This window comes from Pungitius pungitius, chromosome 6 (genome assembly GCF_949316345.1).
Source record: "Pungitius pungitius chromosome 6, fPunPun2.1, whole genome shotgun sequence".
Taxonomy (NCBI): domain Eukaryota; kingdom Metazoa; phylum Chordata; class Actinopteri; order Perciformes; family Gasterosteidae; genus Pungitius; species Pungitius pungitius.
Genome location: NC_084905.1, coordinates 9302100 through 9321047, shown reverse-complemented (window position 1 = coordinate 9321047; position 18948 = coordinate 9302100). Strand labels below are relative to the sequence as shown.

General features: G+C 43.0%; 2 protein-coding genes across 2 annotated transcripts; both read right to left on the bottom strand.

Moving 5' to 3' along the window:
• Positions 1-1248: 1248 nt before the first annotated feature.
• LOC119196621 (phosphatidylinositol N-acetylglucosaminyltransferase subunit Y-like) lies at positions 1249-1810 on the bottom strand. Its single transcript, XM_037452443.2, has one exon. It carries the CDS (start codon positions 1808-1810, stop codon positions 1598-1600), a length of 213 nt encoding a protein of 70 aa, XP_037308340.1. The 3' UTR covers positions 1249-1597.
• A 183-nt stretch (positions 1811-1993) lies between these two features.
• Positions 1994-2897, bottom strand: LOC119196620 (protein preY, mitochondrial-like). The gene is made up of 2 exons (XM_037452442.2): positions 2645-2897; positions 1994-2138 (listed from the first exon to the last, which is right to left on the bottom strand). Exons 1-2 carry the CDS (start codon positions 2824-2826, stop codon positions 1994-1996), a joined length of 327 nt encoding a protein of 108 aa, XP_037308339.1. The 5' UTR covers positions 2827-2897.
• Between the last annotated feature and the right edge of the window lie 16051 nt (positions 2898-18948).

Genomic DNA, 18948 nt, shown 5'->3' with positions numbered 1-18948 from the left:
TTTGCAGAACTTTCATTTGATCGTAAATGGTCATCATGTGTTGTGTGTAGTTTTGTTAATCTGTTAGTAGATAGATCCTTAAGTCAAACACATTGCATTCATTCATCTCAAATAAGGCAGTAAGTGGCATTCAAAAGCAAAGGCATATAAGTACATTTTTTAAATCTTTGTAAGAATCTTTGTAACACTTGGTAACAGTATTTTATAAGACTTAAAGGAAGTACTTCTTGCACAAATGTCATGCAGATCAGGACAGTGGAAAAAGCTTTTTAAAGTGTTCCATAGGGACCAAGGAATACCACCAGTGACAGTAAGGCCCATAAAACAGAGTTCCCAGCTGTGTTCTACGCTTGTCTCCACCACTATGATTATTATATAAGTGGTTATTATATATATATATATATATATATACATACATATAAGTCATTGTATCACATAAACCTGTGTCTCCACTGCGCCAGTAACACTTGTTGGCCCCCCATGGAAACAACAGCTGAAAAAGCCCCCCCCCTGAGTTTGGGTGTGGCCCTTATTGTGTGTGTAGGTTACTGAATGTGTGGCACTGCTCAGTAACTAAACAGTTTCCTGTTTGACTCCAGGTCAGGGCTGTCCAGATGAGACTCAACGAGTCCTTCTTTTTCAAGACCAAGGGAAAGGGACAGTCCCCCAGGCCACAGTCTCCACTGATGAAGCTGGCTCAGGGCAGACAGGTGAAAAGCAGGAAGGGCCACTGAGCTCCCTTCAGAGGAGGGAAGGCTGTGAAGGTCAGTGGCTGCCACACTCGGACTTTATGAAAGGACCAGATTCCCTTTACTGTCTGCAGCGATTTCAAGTGTCTGGGGTTGAAGAGCAGCAGTGTACCAGATAACTGGTGTAAAAATACCTGTGAACCGGCACAGGTGAGAATCTTTTGATAGAAGTAAAAAGCTGAAATCCTGCCTGCCCTAAAACAAGGGACATTCTTCCTATTTATTGTGGCTTCAGTTGTTTGTTGTCATTTTGCAGTTAGACTTCCCACGTTGTGGGATTTGTGCAGGGAAATGTTATTATCCTTATTATTGTGTTGTTAAGTTATTAAATGCCCATCTTAGTCCCAGCTTTGGGAGTGTTTTCAGGAAGTTGTTGTCATTCATTGTTGTATTTTAATGAAAATATGCCTTTCATTAAACCTCATTTGTACAGTTACTTACCCACTGTACAGTCTTAAACATATATTGTTGGGTTCAATGAAGCACAGTCAAGTTTCAATGTTAATATAATTGTCTTTATTAATTTCACCTCCATAGCAGTGTACATAAATCATACAAAGTGTACCAATTAAATATTCCCTTTGTCATTTACAGACTTGTTTTCTTTATATTCATTGTGACTGGAACAATATTACACCCCCCACCTCTCCTACATTTCTTTGCAGCAATGACTTTCCATCATTAGGTCTTGTTTAGTTCTGCCTCATGTCCTGCAAATTATCCCATTTCCTTTGTATCCAAACGTCTCGGGTCAATGTCGAACCATTCCTTTTTTTGTAACTAGAGAGGGACAGAATGGGTTAGGGAAAGCAAGGTGCATCGAGTTGTACTGAAGGGTGCAGAAGGGCCTAGTTGTGTCTGAACAGCTTGATCCCGATCCAGCTCCAGAGGTGAAAGAAGACGTAGACCGGGATGGTGACGGGCAGCAGCAGGCTGTAGAAGCACAGACTGCTGCTGCTGGTGCAGCCTTGAGGGAAGTTCTCATCCACTGCTGCAGAGTAGAACAAACCCATCAGCGACACTATTGGGACCAGCCCCACCATCATGGACAGGGAGAACATCCTGCCTGATGGGTTCCGATGGAGGAACTAGATACCAGAGGGGATGCAATGCAGCGGAGGTTCTCACTGTAATACGATGTGTGAGGAGAGCAGGGTCCAAAGAGGCCTGCTGAAATATTGTCTCATCCAGTCCAACAACGGGAGGTGTTGGACAGCTCTGCTGAAGCGGTGGTGATGGAGGTTCTAGCCTTGTGCGGGTGTGGTTGAAACGTCCGTATCCTTCTCAATGAGTCGGGCTTCCTGAGGGATCATGTTGGGGATGCCGTCAATGATGGGATAGGCAATGCCGAGCTCCTCGTTAATCAGCTCGTTGGTCTCAGGCTCGTACCTGTGGAGACACAAGGCCCGGAGAATTCTGCTATCATGGACCACTCAATCACAAACAGTCAGTGAACACAAACAATCCTCATAATTAGTATTTCAGTGTGGAATAGTTACAACATGAAAGCGGAGGAAAGGCGAGTTTTGAAGTAGAGGAAATGAGCTGAACTCATGTGGCAACGTCACTCCCCGCGAGCCATTTAGAAAGTAACCCATGGCTGTTGCCTATAATAATTAGGATATTTACATCATTTTTTGGTCACAAGTTTTTGGTGACTTGCATTTGAGAGAACTTGTCAAATACTCAACATGTAATCGACAAATGCGTAATCTGTGGACATAATCACGAGACCGATGTGGTGAGACACGAGCGTTTCTTCTATATTTTACGACTTTGATCTCTGAAAAGATTTTCTCGGAATAGAGGCCAACCGCCTCAGCTTCAAACTTCTTCCAAATATTATTTCATGACATTAGCTATGTCCCATTCAGAGTGTCCTTCCCCCGCCTCACCTCAGCGGCCTCTTGGACAGCGGGCAGACCAGGAAGCGAAGCAGCGAGCGGTTGAAAGGCGGCTGCTGCTCGTCCTTCACCCCCGAGAAGCTCCTAAGCCTCAGCGCGAGAGCGCCATGGTTCACACCGCGGGGAACACGTCCTGCTTCCGTCACCAATCTGCACACAACAGCCCGATACATGTCCAGCTAGCCTATGCTCAGGAAGGACAGGAAGCGCATGCACGGTGCAACCGAAATGAGAGTCCTCTCGTTGAAAGCTAACAAGAGTTAACATTAGTTCCGCATGTCGACTTCTGTTCAGATCCCTCCTTCAGGATGAACAGAATCAAATAATTACCTCACAACCCTCATTCTGACCCCAAATTAAATATTTTGCATATGACATAAATAATTAAAATTAAATGATAAGAAGTAAAGGGTTAAAGTAGTACGATTGAATAGAATAGCAATCATAATAAAAGCACTAATGTTAAGCAATAATGATAGCGATATTACTAATATTTGAATGATCCTACCAGCGGGTGTTGGCAGGACTAGTGTTCAAATACAACCACAAAGAGTTTGGGGAAGAGGCAAAGTTTGATGTTTATTAATCGTTTAATCGAATTCATACACAAGGAGAGAGAAGCAAAGTGTGTCATAGGAAGTACCACAGCAGTCTAGGCCTACAGCAGCTTATTTAGGGCTGGTCTGGACTAACCTGAGCCAGCCCTTAAGCCAACTATAAGCTTTATCAAAGAGGAAAGTCTTTAGCTTAATAAGGTGACTGTGTCCACAATTAGGCGTGAGGCAGAAAATCATGTAGGGAAACACACAAGGGCAGGAAGTGAAGTGAGAACAAGAAGCAGGGAAATAAAAAATGATACATGAAAAGCCAGAGACTGTGACAAGGTGTCCTTGAAATGTCTTTAATCTCAGAGCTGACATCTTGATCAAAGATAATTCATAGATTCTGTATCAAATGTTTTGTAAATCTTTTATGTTTTTCATTTTGTAAGCATGACAAATGTAACTGGAGATGGATCTCTTCCCTTTTGCCCACACCAAGGTTTTTTGAAAGGACTTTCTTTACAGTGCTGTTTGATTGGTCATACCGAGGAGCAAACCTTCTTTGTCTTATAATTGTCTTTTTAAAAGGGGCAATGGTGTGTAGGTATATTCTCAGAGAGCCTGCAGCGCTGTCGACAAGATAATCAGTCTGACTCACTAACATCATCTGTAATTTTAAGATGATATTGAATTAAATGCACATGGAATCACTTCTTTATATTTAGCAACATCTTTTCTTTAGCATGCAACGTCTTCTTACACTATTTCCCACCCACCCCAACACTCACTTACATCACTGAAGTCACTAATTATTCACATATTAGTTTTCTATCTATTTATATACAATGGTTGAGTTTACTGTTTCATCATTTGACCACATGATGGCAGTGTTGCTCTGTTCACCTCAGGAAAGCTAACTTTGTGTATGATTTCACCATAAAGTGGATCCAGAATGTAAAAGAGCATTAAAACAATATAAATTACATTCATTTAAGCAGCAGGACTAACAATTACATTTTTTTTCATTAATGAACTGCTGATCTGAGAGCAATTTGGCCTTGATGAGTTCTATAGCTAAAGTACCATAATAATAAAATCACAGATTATACCATTACATAATGATAGAATGCTGTTCTACTTTAAGTGCTTTCATTCATATACATACTAAAGCCACCTGCTCACCTGAACATGGTACATATTTTTAAACTCCATCAGTTGTGGTGGCATTTTTTAGTCTCATTTCAGCCCCATAGACACCTTGAACTTGATTTCCCGGCAGGTTCTATATATACAATATGCAGTACATAATATTGTCAGGGAGCCCCAGTCCAGCTAGAGCAGAATCCATATTGCTGAAGATATTGCTCTGGGACTTTCTTGGCAGGGCCCTAACCTTTTAAAAGTGCTTCCAGCTGTAATAAATCCCACTGCTTGGTTCTTGACGGGCCTGTTAATGTCATTTTCTTTCTTTTTGTGCCAGCTACCACCTCTTGAACACACCAGTGTAGCTATGTATCTTTCTGTTTCCTTGTGAGACGTATCAATCATCTCTGACTTTTGCCACATAGCAATGGAACGTTCTGCTGAAAGAAGATTGTGTGTTGACGTCATAATGTCGTGCAAATAAACAGTTATCTTTTGTATTCTGAGGAACATCTGTACCATGACCAGCCACCACTGGCCTAATTTAACACAACGTTGCTCTTGAATTGCAGATGAGGCTTCTGAGTTGTGATGAGAGCGGTAGAGAGGTAACATGATCACTGCCAGAAAAGCTAAGTATGGATCTCTCATCTTTCATATTGTGACCCTAAGAGGTGAACTGCATTCCAAATCATACTGGCATTTGTTAAAACATAATATGAACTGCACAGTCTCAGTTTGGCTCTGAGGCTTCCTTGCTCCTGTTGCTGGTGCTACGTGGCATCCCAGAATACAATGCACAGGCTTAGGGTTTGTCATAGTGCACAACTTGTCGACCTGACTGGGTCAGACAGTCAGTTACATCGGCCTGAGAGAGGACACTCCAGGACGCACTGGGGAGGAATGTGGGGGTTGTTGCACTTTTCAGTAAAAATCAGTAAACACATTAAAAAAAGCACAAATAAAGCATAAGTCTAAGTCGAAGCACACGGTTAACCACCAACCACTTCACGTTTCAAACCGCTTCTCCCTACTCAGCGACACACCCGCTGAGAAGCCAACTCTGGTTATAGGTAGCTCCATTCTGAGGAACGTGAAGTTAGCGAAACCAGGGGCCATAATTACTTGTATACCCGGGGCCAGAGCGGGCGACATTGAGTCTTATCTTAAACTGCTGGCTAAGGATAAACGTAAATACAGTAAGATTGTAATTCACGTCGGCAGTTACGCCACTTGGAAGTCACAAAAGTTAACGTGGAATCGGTGTGTACATACGCTAAAACAATGTCAGACACCGTAGTTTTCTCTGGCCCCCTCCCAAACTTGATCAGTGACGACATGTATAGCCGCATGTCGTCATTCCGCCGCTGGTTGTCGAGGTGGTGCCCAGTAAATAATGTGGGCTTCGTTGATCACTGGAAGACGTTTTGGGGAGTGCCTGGTCTGATTAGGAGGGACGGCATCCATCCAACTTTGGATGGAGCTCAACTCATTTCTAAGAACCTGACCCAGTTTCTTAATGGACTTAATCCATGACCCAGAGTTCAGACCAGGAAGCAGAGTCGCAGTCTTACACACTTCTTACACACTACACACTTGCGCTTCCATCCGAGCAGTCACTCAGCCATAGCGTAATTAACTCTATAGAAACTGTTTCTGCCCCACAGACACTGTTATTTTAGTTAAAGGTAAACAACCGAGGAGTTATATTTAATAACTTAATCAAAGTTAAAAGTAATAATACAACAGTGCAACAAACTAGGAGAATTAAAGGGGGACTTTTGAATATTAGATCTTTGTGCTCTAAAGCTGTTTTGGTAAATGAACTAATATCTGACAACCATGTTGATATTTTCTGTCTTACTGAAACATGGCTATCGAATGGGGAGTACTTTAGCTTAAACGAAGCGACTCCTCCAAGTCACGTTAATACTCATATCCACCGAGGCACAAGCCGAGGGGGTGGAGTGGGATCTATTTATGACTCCTGCCTTTTAATAAACTTTAAACCTAAACTGGATTATAACTCATTTGAAAGTCTGACTTTCAGTCTTTCACAACCAACCTCAAAAATAATCCAGCCGGTTCTCTTTGTAATAGTGTACAGGGCCCCAGGTCCTTATTCTGAATTTTTATGTGAATTTTCACAGTTCTTAACGGGTTTGGTCCTTAAAACGGACAAGGTAATTATAGTGGGTGATTTTAATATTCAAGTGGATCTCGATAACGACAGCCTTGGTACTTAATTTCTCTCTGTGCTGGAATCAATTGGTTTCTGTCAGAGTGTAAACAAACCAACTTGTAGGGGCCAGGTATTTGGCGCCACCTGGTACGCCCCTTTTTCCTTTGATTGATTAATTGAGTCACGTGGTGTTTTTTGGTGTTCAACGGGGATAAAGGGGCGTCTTCAATATTTGGTTTGGAAAGGGAAAGAGAGGGGGTGAGAGATGGAGTTCTATATTTTGTTGACCCCAAAGATAGTACTGTAAACAACGATGATCATATGAACAGTAAAATAAACTACACTGAACAGTTACGGCATCCGGGTGTCACTCAATCACAGCGCGTCCGCGGATTTTCTCCTCTACTCAGCCCCTCGGCGACACAAAGCAAGTTACTTCGCCTACACAACTCATTGTTTTAACCACACGCTCGACCTGGTTCTTGTGTATGGTATTGTCATAGAACATTTAACAATCTTTCCACAGAACCCTCTCCTGTCGGACCATTGTCTGATAACCTTTGAATTTTTACTACCAGAATCTCCTCCTCCTGCGAAGGGTTTCTACAGTCGATGCTTATTGGATACCGCTGTAGCCTCATTTAAAGAAGCCATTCCCTCTGCTCTAAGTTCAGTATCCTGTCTCAAGATATCAGAAGACTCCTGTGAAAACTTCAGTACGTCCCAAATTGACCATCTTGTCGATACTGCCACAGGCTCTTTGAGAATGGCACTGGACGGTATTGCTCCCCTCAAAAGAAGAATGGCAACAAGAAGGAAGTTCGCCCCTTGGTATAACTCTCAAACCCGGAACTTAAAGCAAACTGCGTGAACTTGAACGGTTATGGCGTTCCACCAAATCAGAAGGATCTAGGCAACACAGTCTCCAAAAAAAGCGTGAAATGGCAACGTTGGTCCACCGTAATAAACAAAGTCATGTTACGTTTTCCCCCAAAATAACGTTACTATGTTACGTTTCTTTTGGCCCATTCATTTACATTGCTTTGCAAATAGGTCACGTGACTATCAAGTTTCCCGTTAGCGAAAAAAAAACATTGCGGACGGTCAGCATATTATCTGTGAAAAACACAATATTTTAAGAAAGCATCAGCATTTGTATGCATTTCGATGGCATTTCTAGCGAGAAGTATGCATTATTCTTTCATAATCTTCTATCAGAGACTGTAGAAGACCTTCCGTTTATTCATTTCTGCAAAGATTTGAGTGTCTCTTTGGGAAAGGGCGCATTATTTTTAAAAAACACTTCCAGTGGGGGCGTTACCGTAAACGGGCGTTCAGCCTTAAAGCCACTAATCGCCAAACAAAACAAACACAAAGCACTCGGATCACATTATGACTTTTTAAACATAAATTGCCTTATTTTTATGAGTTTTCAATGAATGCATAATTCCCGGGGGTATGGTTGCCAACCGCCCCGTGACATACCGTGACATCCCGAATTATGGGAAATTTTGATTTGTCCAGCTCTTTGACAGCTGTTTTGGGGGAAAACGTAACATGACTACATTTATTACGGTGGACCGACGTAGCCATTTCAGGCTTTTTTTGGAGACTGGGTTTATCTGGGCTAAATTGGCAAGACAGCGTTAAAACATATAAGAAGGCTCTCCGTAACGCAAGAGCATCTAATTACTCATCATTATTCGAGAAAAGTCACAGCGCTGTCGAGCCGTGTATTCCTGTGGACCTCAGTAGTAACGACTTTATGAACTTCTTCAATAATAAGATTCTGACTATCAAAGAGAAAATTGATGGTTTCCTGCCCCCAAACGGAGCCGACCCGTCCTCGGATGTAGGATCCTTGGATGCAGCCGTGGGCCCTGATACCTACTTGAATGGTTTCTCTTCCATCAACCTTGATCAACTGACTTCTACAATTTTGAAATCCAACTGTTCCGATTCCAACTAAGCTGCTTAAGGAAGTTTTTCCGTTAATTAGAACATCCCTACTGGATATTATGAATCTGTCTTTGTTGACAGGACATGTACCACAGTCCTTAAAGGTAGCTGTAATTAAACCTCTTCTTAAGAAACCTACTCTAGCTTCAGAGGTGTTGGCTAACTACAGACCCATCTCTCATCTTCCCTTCCTCGCTAAGATCCTTGAGAAATATGTCACAAATCAATTATGTGACTTTCTACAAAACAATGCTTTGTTCGAGGATTTCCAGTCAGGATTTTGAGTGCATCATAGCACAGAAACAGCACTGGTGAAAATTACAAATGATCTTCTACTTGCATCGGACCAAGGACTTGTCTCTTTTCTTGTATTGCTCGACCTCAGTGCTGCATTTGACACCATCGATCACCGTATCCTGCTGCAGAGACTGGAACACTTGATTGGCATCAAAGGAACGGCACTCAGCTGGTTTATATTTATCGGATCGATCCCAGTTTGTGTTTGTGAACGGTGAATCGAGGACCACCAATGTTGGTCACGGAGTCCCACAAGGTTCTGTGCTTGGACCGATTCTATTTACCCTGTATATGCTTCCTTTGGGCGACGTTATCAGAAAACACTGCATAGATCCACTTGGTAGTACAAACATTCAATAATCATTTTCAGGCTATTAAAAGGTTGTGACTGAGCAATACGCAAAACCATCTTAGAGCTGACTGCAGCATGAGGCATGAACCAGCCCCAGTGATGCCCGGGTGGGTAAACCCCATGGCAGAGGTAGTTTCTTTGTATGTTAACCTTGGATCCAGTGTGACAGCTCGGTAGAAACCCAGAAAGCAGCCCGCGAGACGTCTACGTGTGATTTTTGGTCCAAGCTCAACCATGAGGTCTGAGTGGACGAGGGCCGCACCCACCGCGGGGGACAAAGCAGCGTCCCTTCAGGCCCACGCCATCCCATTAGCACGGACGCAGACGTGCACAGCGCTGTTGCTTTCTAATAAAAGAAGATCTGATTAGTTTTTTTGCTTGATTTTTAAGCGCCCTCCGCATTTATCCCCATTGATCTACCCAACACCAGGTAAATCAATCACCATAAATGACAAAAAAAGGGTAGGATGGCCATCAATACATGGCTCCTACACCGATTACGAGACTTAATTTAAAGTTTGGCTATTGGTCCATGTTCTCAGGGCGGTGCCCCTCATCAATTGCATTTGTTTAGAATCTTATTGACATTACCAATAGTATTGAATGAATCATTTTGTTTTCATACTTGCTGATACCCAAACACGCTCCGGCCTGATCCAGTCAGGATGATGCTTCTACATCATAGTTTTCCACACAGACTGACTGAGAACGTCACCGTAATGTAGGACAGAAGCTGGGAGTTCAGCTCTTTATTCCACTGCAGAATACGCCTTCCTCAGCTCCACAGGGTATCCTCCAGGGATCTGTGTTATGCAATGAAGATGAGGGTTATGTGGCTCACAGTTTGATGCTCCCACAATCAGGCGGCTGCTCACGACGAGTGGATGGCAGTGTGAATCAACGCGTGTGCTCCGATGGGTTGGTGCTAATTACACATGCCCCAGTACAGTAGCAAAGGGCCGTTGTTCAAGCCGGGGCTCTGGGCACGGGGGGGGGGGGGGGGGGGAGACATGGGGGAGCAAGGTAGAGGAAGAGAAACTCATCATTTAGTGTTGCAGTCAGAATAAAAAAGAACCCCCTCCGTTGCGGTACCCGATGAACGGACAACGGCCACTAACCATCTGTAAAGACAAAAGAGGAGAAGACAATGTCTCTAAAATAAGAAAAATTAAAAACTTGACCGCCCCCTCACCAACAGGCGGCTCAGCAAGAAAATGATTGGCTGTTAACAAGGGCCCCTCATCATCTCCCCGCTGACTGCACCAGTGCTACTCAGCACTTGGACGGCGGTGCTGGTGTAGATAGGCGTGGTGCATGTGACCCGGTGGACCTACGAGTGGAAAAGTTAGAGACTCCTGCGCGTTGTTTTCACGCCTCCGCGTGGATGCCAACACTCGGCAGCAGGGCGAGAGGGCTTTTTTATTCTGGCACATTCTTCATCAAGCCCATTGTTCCCAGCATTAAGAGGCGGCGCTTTCTTTAGTCTCTAGACCTTTTCAGAGCCCTTCCCCTCGCCGAGGACTTCTGAGGGCGCTTCAGGCTGTTTCTCAGTGCTGTTCCCCTGTTGTGTTGTGAGGAGACATCTTCAATTGCAAAGTGACAGACTCGACAGAGCTTCACTGCCTGGTGCTGATGTTTCATGCTTCTTATCCTGTTTTTTTCCCAGGCAGCTGTCGTGGGGAATGGACAGGTTTCAGAATGGTTCATGATGATAGAGGGAGTCTGTCAGGCTTATTTCTCTCATTAGACTAATTACCATTGACCCATTTACTGACTTCATGCTAATTAAAAATACCTCTCCCCTGTTCCCACAATATTAATAAAGATAAGGCCTTCATTTCCACATGTTGTTATCTTAAGGTGTTTGTAGTTGTCCATACCTGCCCTGTCACACAAGTTGTGTTTATATTTATATCTGCAATGATAACTTATGCTTTTAATTTTACCGTTGCTCTACATACAAAATTGGTATGATATGTTAACATAATGTATTGATGTGTTCCCTATATGTGGCCGAAAGAAGGTTATCCTGAAAAATGAGAATGTTTTGATTTCTTGCTTAGGTTTGATCCAATTAGAAATGGGAGATTTTCTCCATGCCAGGAAAGCTTTCATTTGATGCTGAAATATTGCTGATGTAGAATTGTCTGCCGGATCTGATAATCAGATCCCTAAGGACTCCTCCCGTTCTTTCTGTCTTCCATTGATAGAATAATCTTTCTCTCTAATGTCTTTTTCTCCTCTTTTGGCACCAATCACTTGCCACTCATTTCTCTTGCAGTGCCCTATATAATATGTTGGGTGTCCAGTTAGGTCTGCATGCTCCAGGGCTTCTTGTGGTTGCACAGACCAACTCTTCATCCCTTCCCCCCCTTATACCGGTTTTGTCCTCCGTGGTGTGAAACGTAGCACTGAGGTCCAACAAGACATGAATAGAATGTGTGCTTTGTTCGATGGAGGTAGAAGATATTCAGCATTTTAACCAGTGCTGTATCTTTGCTATGATGCACTCAACGTCCTGACGGAAAATCCTCAAACAAACTGTTGCACAAAGTCACACAACTGACCTCTCAAGAATCTCAAGATCCTTTCAGGAGGAAGGGAGGATTACACCTCTGGATCCAGAGTAGGTTTCTTAAGAAGAGGTTTGTGGTACATGTCCCGTCGACAAATACAGATTCATAACATTCATAAAGACGTGCTCTCTAAAGGTAAAACTAAGAAGTTTTAGTATGTGTGTGTGTTTATGAGACGTCCACGGTGACTCCTGCAAACTATAAATGGGGGTGGGGGGGGGGTTCAGCTTTTACTGCAAGTCATCCATGGAAATGCTTTATTTCTCATGGAAACACTAGCAGTAACACTGCTTTGATGCTCGTCGATCATTGTAATCCTTTAACAAGGCTTGATTTATCACATCCTCTCTATAATGCTATATATTACACAAGAAAGAGCCCTTAGTGAGGAGGGAGGGAGGGACAGCAGGAATGAGACTGGTAGAATGAAGAGGAGTCCGTCCAGCTCCTCAGTGGTCTAACGAGACTGCAGAATGTTGCCTGCAGGTTGAGGCTGCACAGGCGCACACATGTGCCCCCAGTTTAGCCAAACTTCAGGAGACTGCACATACTTCACCAATGACATTTTTATATAGTGTTTTATCCAGACTGTCATATTTTCAAATGAAGAAATCTTTGAAGCTCAAGTACTCCACTGAAGCCCAGTCAGAAAACAAATGCAGTCTGAGTGGTAACAGTGTGGTTGGGCTCAGCTGCACATGAGACAGAAACATGCTTTACCCGAATGCGGTTGAAACAGACAAAGCAGACAGCTTTTGTGTGTCCCTTTGGGTTCTATGAGTTTAACCGTATGCCCCAAGGAATTACAAATGCACCAAACACTTTTCAAAGACTTATGGAGAAGTGTATGAAGGACATCAATTTAAAAGAAGTTCTTGTCTTTCTGCATGATTTGATTGTGTTTTCAAATACTCTTGAAGAGCACAAGACCAGGCTCACTCACGTTCTTGAGCGCCTGAGAGAATACGGACTTAAGCTTTCGCCTGAGAAGTGCAGGTTTTCTCAAACCTCTGTCCGCTATCTTGGTCACATTGTGTCCAGGGAGGGAGTAAAAACTGATCCTGAGAAAGCTGAAGCATTAAAAACCTGGCCAAGACCGAAAACACTGAAAGAACTCCAATCATTCCTTGGATTTACTGGTTATTACCGGAGGTTTGGGAAGGGCTATTCACAAATACACAATGACAATGCATGTCAGAAAGCCTTTGATGACATGACCCCCCTCACCTGTCCTCGGCTATGCAAATCCAAAGTTGCCATAATTCCTTCATACAGATGCCAGCACCAAAGGAGTGGGAGCTGCCTTGTACCAGGAGCAGGATGGAAAAACCTGTGTGATTGCATATGCAAGTAGAGGCTTGTCCCGCAGTAAATCAAGATATCCAGCTCATAAATTGGAATTCTTGGCTCTTAAATGGGCCATAACTGACAAATTCCATGACTATTTGTATGGTAATACTTCTACTGTTGTCACAGATAACAATCCTTTGACTTACCTTCTCACCACAGCAAAGCTTGATGCTGCTAGTTATCGCTGGCTAGCGGCGCTGTCCACCTATACGTTTGTCATCAGATACAGAGCTGGTAAACAGAATCTTGATGCCTGTCAGTACGGGGGGTGCGTGGGCAAGGAGGGAGGACTCAGACGCGGAGAATACAAAAATAAAAGGACTTTAATGGTCGAAAAACTCAAAATCAAAATCACTCCAACCAAAAAAGACAGGAAGGAGGCGAAAACAAAACCAACAAACAAGGACCTGCACTTGAAACACCAACATACATGACATGAACCGTCGACATGTAATGACGCCACACAAGACAAGAGACTCACAAGGCTTAAATACACAAAGGAGGTGCAGGTGATTGGACACAGGTGGAAACGATCAGGCACGGCAGACAATTACAGGGGAAGACAGGACAAGGCAGGAAGTGAAGTTACCCAGGGACACAAGAGACATTGAACTACAAAATAAAACAAGACAAGACCCCAAACCGTGACAATGCTGATGGTCTTTCCAGAAGGCCTCATAGAGAACCGGAGGAAGACATAACTTCACAGGAGGAATACCAGCGCATTGAAAAGTTCAGATCTCATCTCTTGTCATCTTCAAAGGATGTGGAGCCTCAGCTCCTCCTTGCTGACACAGTTTCTGCAACCTGTCAGAGGCACACAGTTCTAGCGTTAGATGGTATGTCTTCTTATGGGCTGGTACATTCTCTTGCAAGGTCCCCAGCCGCCATTCCCATGTCTTTTGAGGAAAAGGATAAAATCAATGGCCTTCTGACCATACCAAAGTACAGTCAGTCTGACCTGATGCAGATCCAAAGGGATGATTCTGTCATTGGCAAAGTCATTAGCTATTTGGAAGCAGGAAACAATGTGCCTGCTAGTTTCAAAGCTGACACCCCCGATCTTGTCTTGATTTTAAAGGAGTGGAAGCGCCTTGCGATTCAAGATGGTCTCCTCTACCGGAAGTGCTTATCTGGAACAGAGACCAGGATGCAACTTGTTCTCCCTGAGGTCCTCAGATCAACTGTGCTGCAGAACTGTGTTCCTTGCTGGGGATACGGAAAGTTAGAACCAGCCCATATCACCCGAGAGGGAATCCGGTAGAACGGTACAACCGGACTCAGCATGTTGGGTATGTTAAAAGACAAAGAGAAAGCTCATTGGCGTGATTATGTGAAACCCCTCACACATGCATATAACTGTACAAGAAATGATGTTACAGGCTTCTCACCATATGAGTTAATGTTTGGAAGGCAACCCAGACTGCCCATAGATATTGCTTTTGGACTACCAGTAACTAACAAACTACCTCATTCACATTCAGAGTATGTGAAAAGGTTAAAGAGCAACCTTGAGGAAAGCTACCAAGTAGCTATTAAAAACTCTCGTAAAATTGCTGAAAAAAACAAAAAGAGGTTTGACAACGTCATACGTGAGTCCACCTTGGAAGTTGGGTACAGAGTTTTAGTCTGCAGTCTCCGTCTCAGAAACAAACATAAGTTGGCAGACTGCTGGGAGTCGACAATATTTAAGGTTACCAAAAGAATGGGAGATTTGCCTGTATACACAGTGAAACCTGAGAAAGGGGATGGACCCTTACGAGCACACCACGGAGATCTCTTACTCCCGTGTGTTTTCATCTCACACACAGAAGAGGAGCCTGAGCAAGTCAGTAGGCCTCAGAGAGCAAAAACACGGCAGAGTATTGCTCAACCGGAGAGTGAAAACTGGGTACAAGAGGATGCTGATGATGAGGAAATCTACTAGAGGGAGCAAAACAGGAAGGAACATGTGAAACCTGGAGAAGAACTATGGATAAACCCACCTGGTTCGGAATCATTGGAGCCACAGCAACCCGTGCATCCGAAAACAACTTATCTGAAACCCTTCCTAGAACTCCTCAATCGCTAGGAACCGTTTCTATTGGAAGGCCTGATGAGGAGTCAAGCCAACCTAAGCTTCTAGCTGGACAAGAATCTGATGCAGAGCCACACTCCCTAGATATGGAATATGGAATCATAACAGACAGGGAGTCTGAGCCTCTTTCCAGTAATGAGGCAGAGTCTAACTTAAAGGACGCTCACTCAATCCTGAGTCAGTCTATGCCAGAAAGTTTTTCGGCAGATGTACCACACGTACACGGCGAGAGTCCTACTTCGACAAGAAGGCAATGGACTGATGGGACATTACTGAGAAACCACAGAGAGAAGCAAGAAATTGTGCAGAACAGTGAGGCAGGAATACCTCAACCCTTGAGGAGATCAGAGAGAAACCGTCAACCATCACGAAGACTCCACTACACTGAACTGGGAAATCCATTAGTCACGGTTGTTAAGTCATTATTCCAAGGGTTGAGTACAGCCTTTGTTGATTCTCTTAATTTTGATGACAAGGGCTACTGGTTACAGAGTCAAGCTTTTGAAATGACCACTCCGATTGTAGAGTAGTGTTCACATGCAACGAGAGGTGCATGGCATTTAAAGGGGGAGGGTGTAACCAGGTGGATAGTTTGAGTATCTAATATATTGTTTTATATTTGTGATGTTACAAGATGATAGTTTGAATGTTTGTTGTCATCCTGATCTACTGTAGTTCTGATTGCTGAGCAGGGTGTCAATCACAGCCGTTATACATGGTTATGGTTTCATTGGCTTTCGGGAAATGCAGACTCCCAATTGGGTAAAGAAAAATAAGTCCCACCCCTTCGAGAAGACGGGAGTGTGAAGGAGTGCTAACTGTTTTACTTACTACTACTGACAAAGTAGTTCAGCGACCAAATGAACAACAGCTAAAACGGTTAAAGACGCATTGTGTGCGTCGTGAGACTGCATTTAGGCGACAGAAGAGAGGTCATTCAGCAAACGTTACACCAGGAGTTTACCGCTTTGGCAGCGTCTTGGCTAGGTTTTTGAGATTCCCTGAATACCTTCTGGACATTGAATTCTCCCTGACAAGGGAGATGGCGAGCCACCACTGAACCCGATCATCTCGTTACACTGAGGATTTGGACCGAGATATTTCCTGTTGCTAAGGAGAGGACAGCTTCTTCTTCAGTCCTCATCACCTGAGTGCACCAGTGTGGTAGGACAAAAAGAGCACCAGACCTCACGACTGACTTATTCTTGATTCCTTTGAATTAAATTGACTTGACGTTTGATCAAGCCATGGGAAACAAAACAAGGAAGAACTTGAACTTAAGGGAAATTGGTCCTAGAGGATCCAATTGAAAGAACACTGAGACAATTCAAAAACACAGCTACCACCTCAACAGAGCGGTGTGGATAATTTGTCAATAAGAAAAATAGTCAATGTTATGCAGGATTTTGTTTGAAAGTTGTTTTCTTGTGTGTATGTGACTCCATATAATCTTTGAAGTCAAACCCTTCAGTGGCTCCATTTCATCTTGTTGTGTCATAGTCTTATCCTCTCACCTCTCCCAACGAACCTAGACTGTGGCCCAATAACACTTCATCCCGCGGACACAACGAAGGTTACACGGTCAAGGGACGCAGATTTGAAGGACACATCTGATATATCCAATGTGGCCCAGCATATCCCATCATGCATTGCGGGCCGACAAAAATTCAATTTATTTGGGTTGGAAACTTAAATGTAAGTAATAGAATTAACCAGAATATCTACCGATAATGTAATATTTTAAATGTAACACCGCATATTAGTTCATGTAACACTTAAGTCACGGTAACCACTGTTGTGTTTTTGAACGTTGAGAACAAAGTGCTCTTGGTACTAACTCCTGTCTTGCTGCTCAATGGATGATGCTCAGTCTCCACTTGTGATTCATCTCCTTGTTGTGAAACAGTCACATAAATCAGGAAGTGTTTGCTTGTGTGTGGGTGTGTGTGTGTGTGCGTACAAATTAGAGCTTTCATGCGCCAGTGGCAGGGTAAACATCAGCTGTACTCATCCATGTTTCATGGTATCTAACTCCAAGCTCTGCAGAGACACACACAATCAGGAAAATGCTTGTTCTCATGTTTAGTGAACTGCATATTTGAAACCAATATAAAATTTAGCAGATTCAAACTAGTGACTCTGCAAGGAGTTAGATGAGATGATTTGAGATTTAACATGGATACGATGCGCTGCACTCCATGTTCTCTCTTCCCATGCTTCAAAACGTGTTAAAAGAAGAGTCACTCTCTGAAACAGTTGGGATGTCGGTAACATTGTGAGCCACGTAGCCTCAGAGCTCTGACATGTCTCATGCGTGGGTCATGTGAACAGGGCCGCTCTCCCGGGATGGACAGAATTCAATGGATGTCATGTGTACAGGAGGAACAAAGATGTACAGTAAGTTCAACTCGTACATTGGAAATGATCAAATACAGGTACAACCACAATTAGATGTACCCCTCATCAGGTGTAACCACCCTCAGATGACAGTAATAGTAATGTTTATAATAATAATAATAATAGCAGGTGTCAGTAGGGTCATGGTAGGAGGCAAGACCAGGAACTTAACTCCAAGAACAACAAATAAGGCAGCATTTATGGTATTATAAGCTCTTAAGATAAGACGGTCCCTGACCAGCTAGTGCCTTGTAGGTGAGGAACCGTACAAACAACATTGTGTTTACAGCGTGTTATTCTGCTCCTTTTAACCTGTTTACACTTAGGTGACTATGAGAATGTTTTCTCACATGCGAAATGCAGGAGGCTACTTCCACTGCTGAAAAGAATAGGAGGACTAGCATCAGAGGCCTTTAATATGCAGCACATTCACAACATTTCTGGAAGCTATTAGCTGATGCACCATGTGCACATGCTACCCCTCCCCCCCCCCCAGCATTTGTGTTGTGTTGAAAAACTAGATAAAAAGAGACGCACACACAGGATAGGTTTTGTTTCATCATTTTTTTACTGTTGGTACTTTAAATAAAATGAAATAAAATAGCTTACACATTTTCATCTCTTCATGGAACGGGTGATCAACAGAGGACTTGGTAAAGAGATGCTACACAGTAGCCAATAGAAGAGTAACAAGTGACCAGTGTGCTTCATACCTCAGTGGGCTGGTATTGAAGAAGAGTTTGGAATAATAGATAGATAGATATGATTAATAATGGATAGGTTCATCCGGTTTTTGTTTTGAATTATTGATTCATTATTTAGGGCTGAGACTTGAATAATTAAGGAATTGATTGGAAAAGAGTTTGATCTAATTAAAAGATTTATCATAGTGTAACTTTTGGAGCTATGCAACTAAAGAAAATGTGTGAGCAGTAAGTGTAAAGTCAGCAAAAGCTAAATGTCTCCATACATAAAACATGCAAACCCAGTCACAAACACCCAGTGTGTGTGTGTGTGTGTGTGTGTGAGGAGGAATGTTTTTTGTTCCTGAATCCTGTGCAAGAAATGGAACATTTAAACACATGAAAGACTGTATGCACATCATCATTAGATTCTATACATACACAAGTATGTATGGAAATGATTAAAAAGTAATACTTTTTTAAATTTTATAATGCAATTTTTCTACACTCTTTCTACTATCACTTTTTGTCATAGAATCATGCGCTCCCATGGTCGTACATACATCTTTTTACAAGCTCATGAGTTACATTTTGTGGAAAACAATTACTATCATGCAATGAAATGCATCTTTGTGTGATAATAATTTATTTCTGACATGTCTTAGGGTGCCAGAGATCATGGGACGAGGGAAACGGGGGTTTTACATTCTGCAGATTCTAGTTGGGTAGAAGTGCCA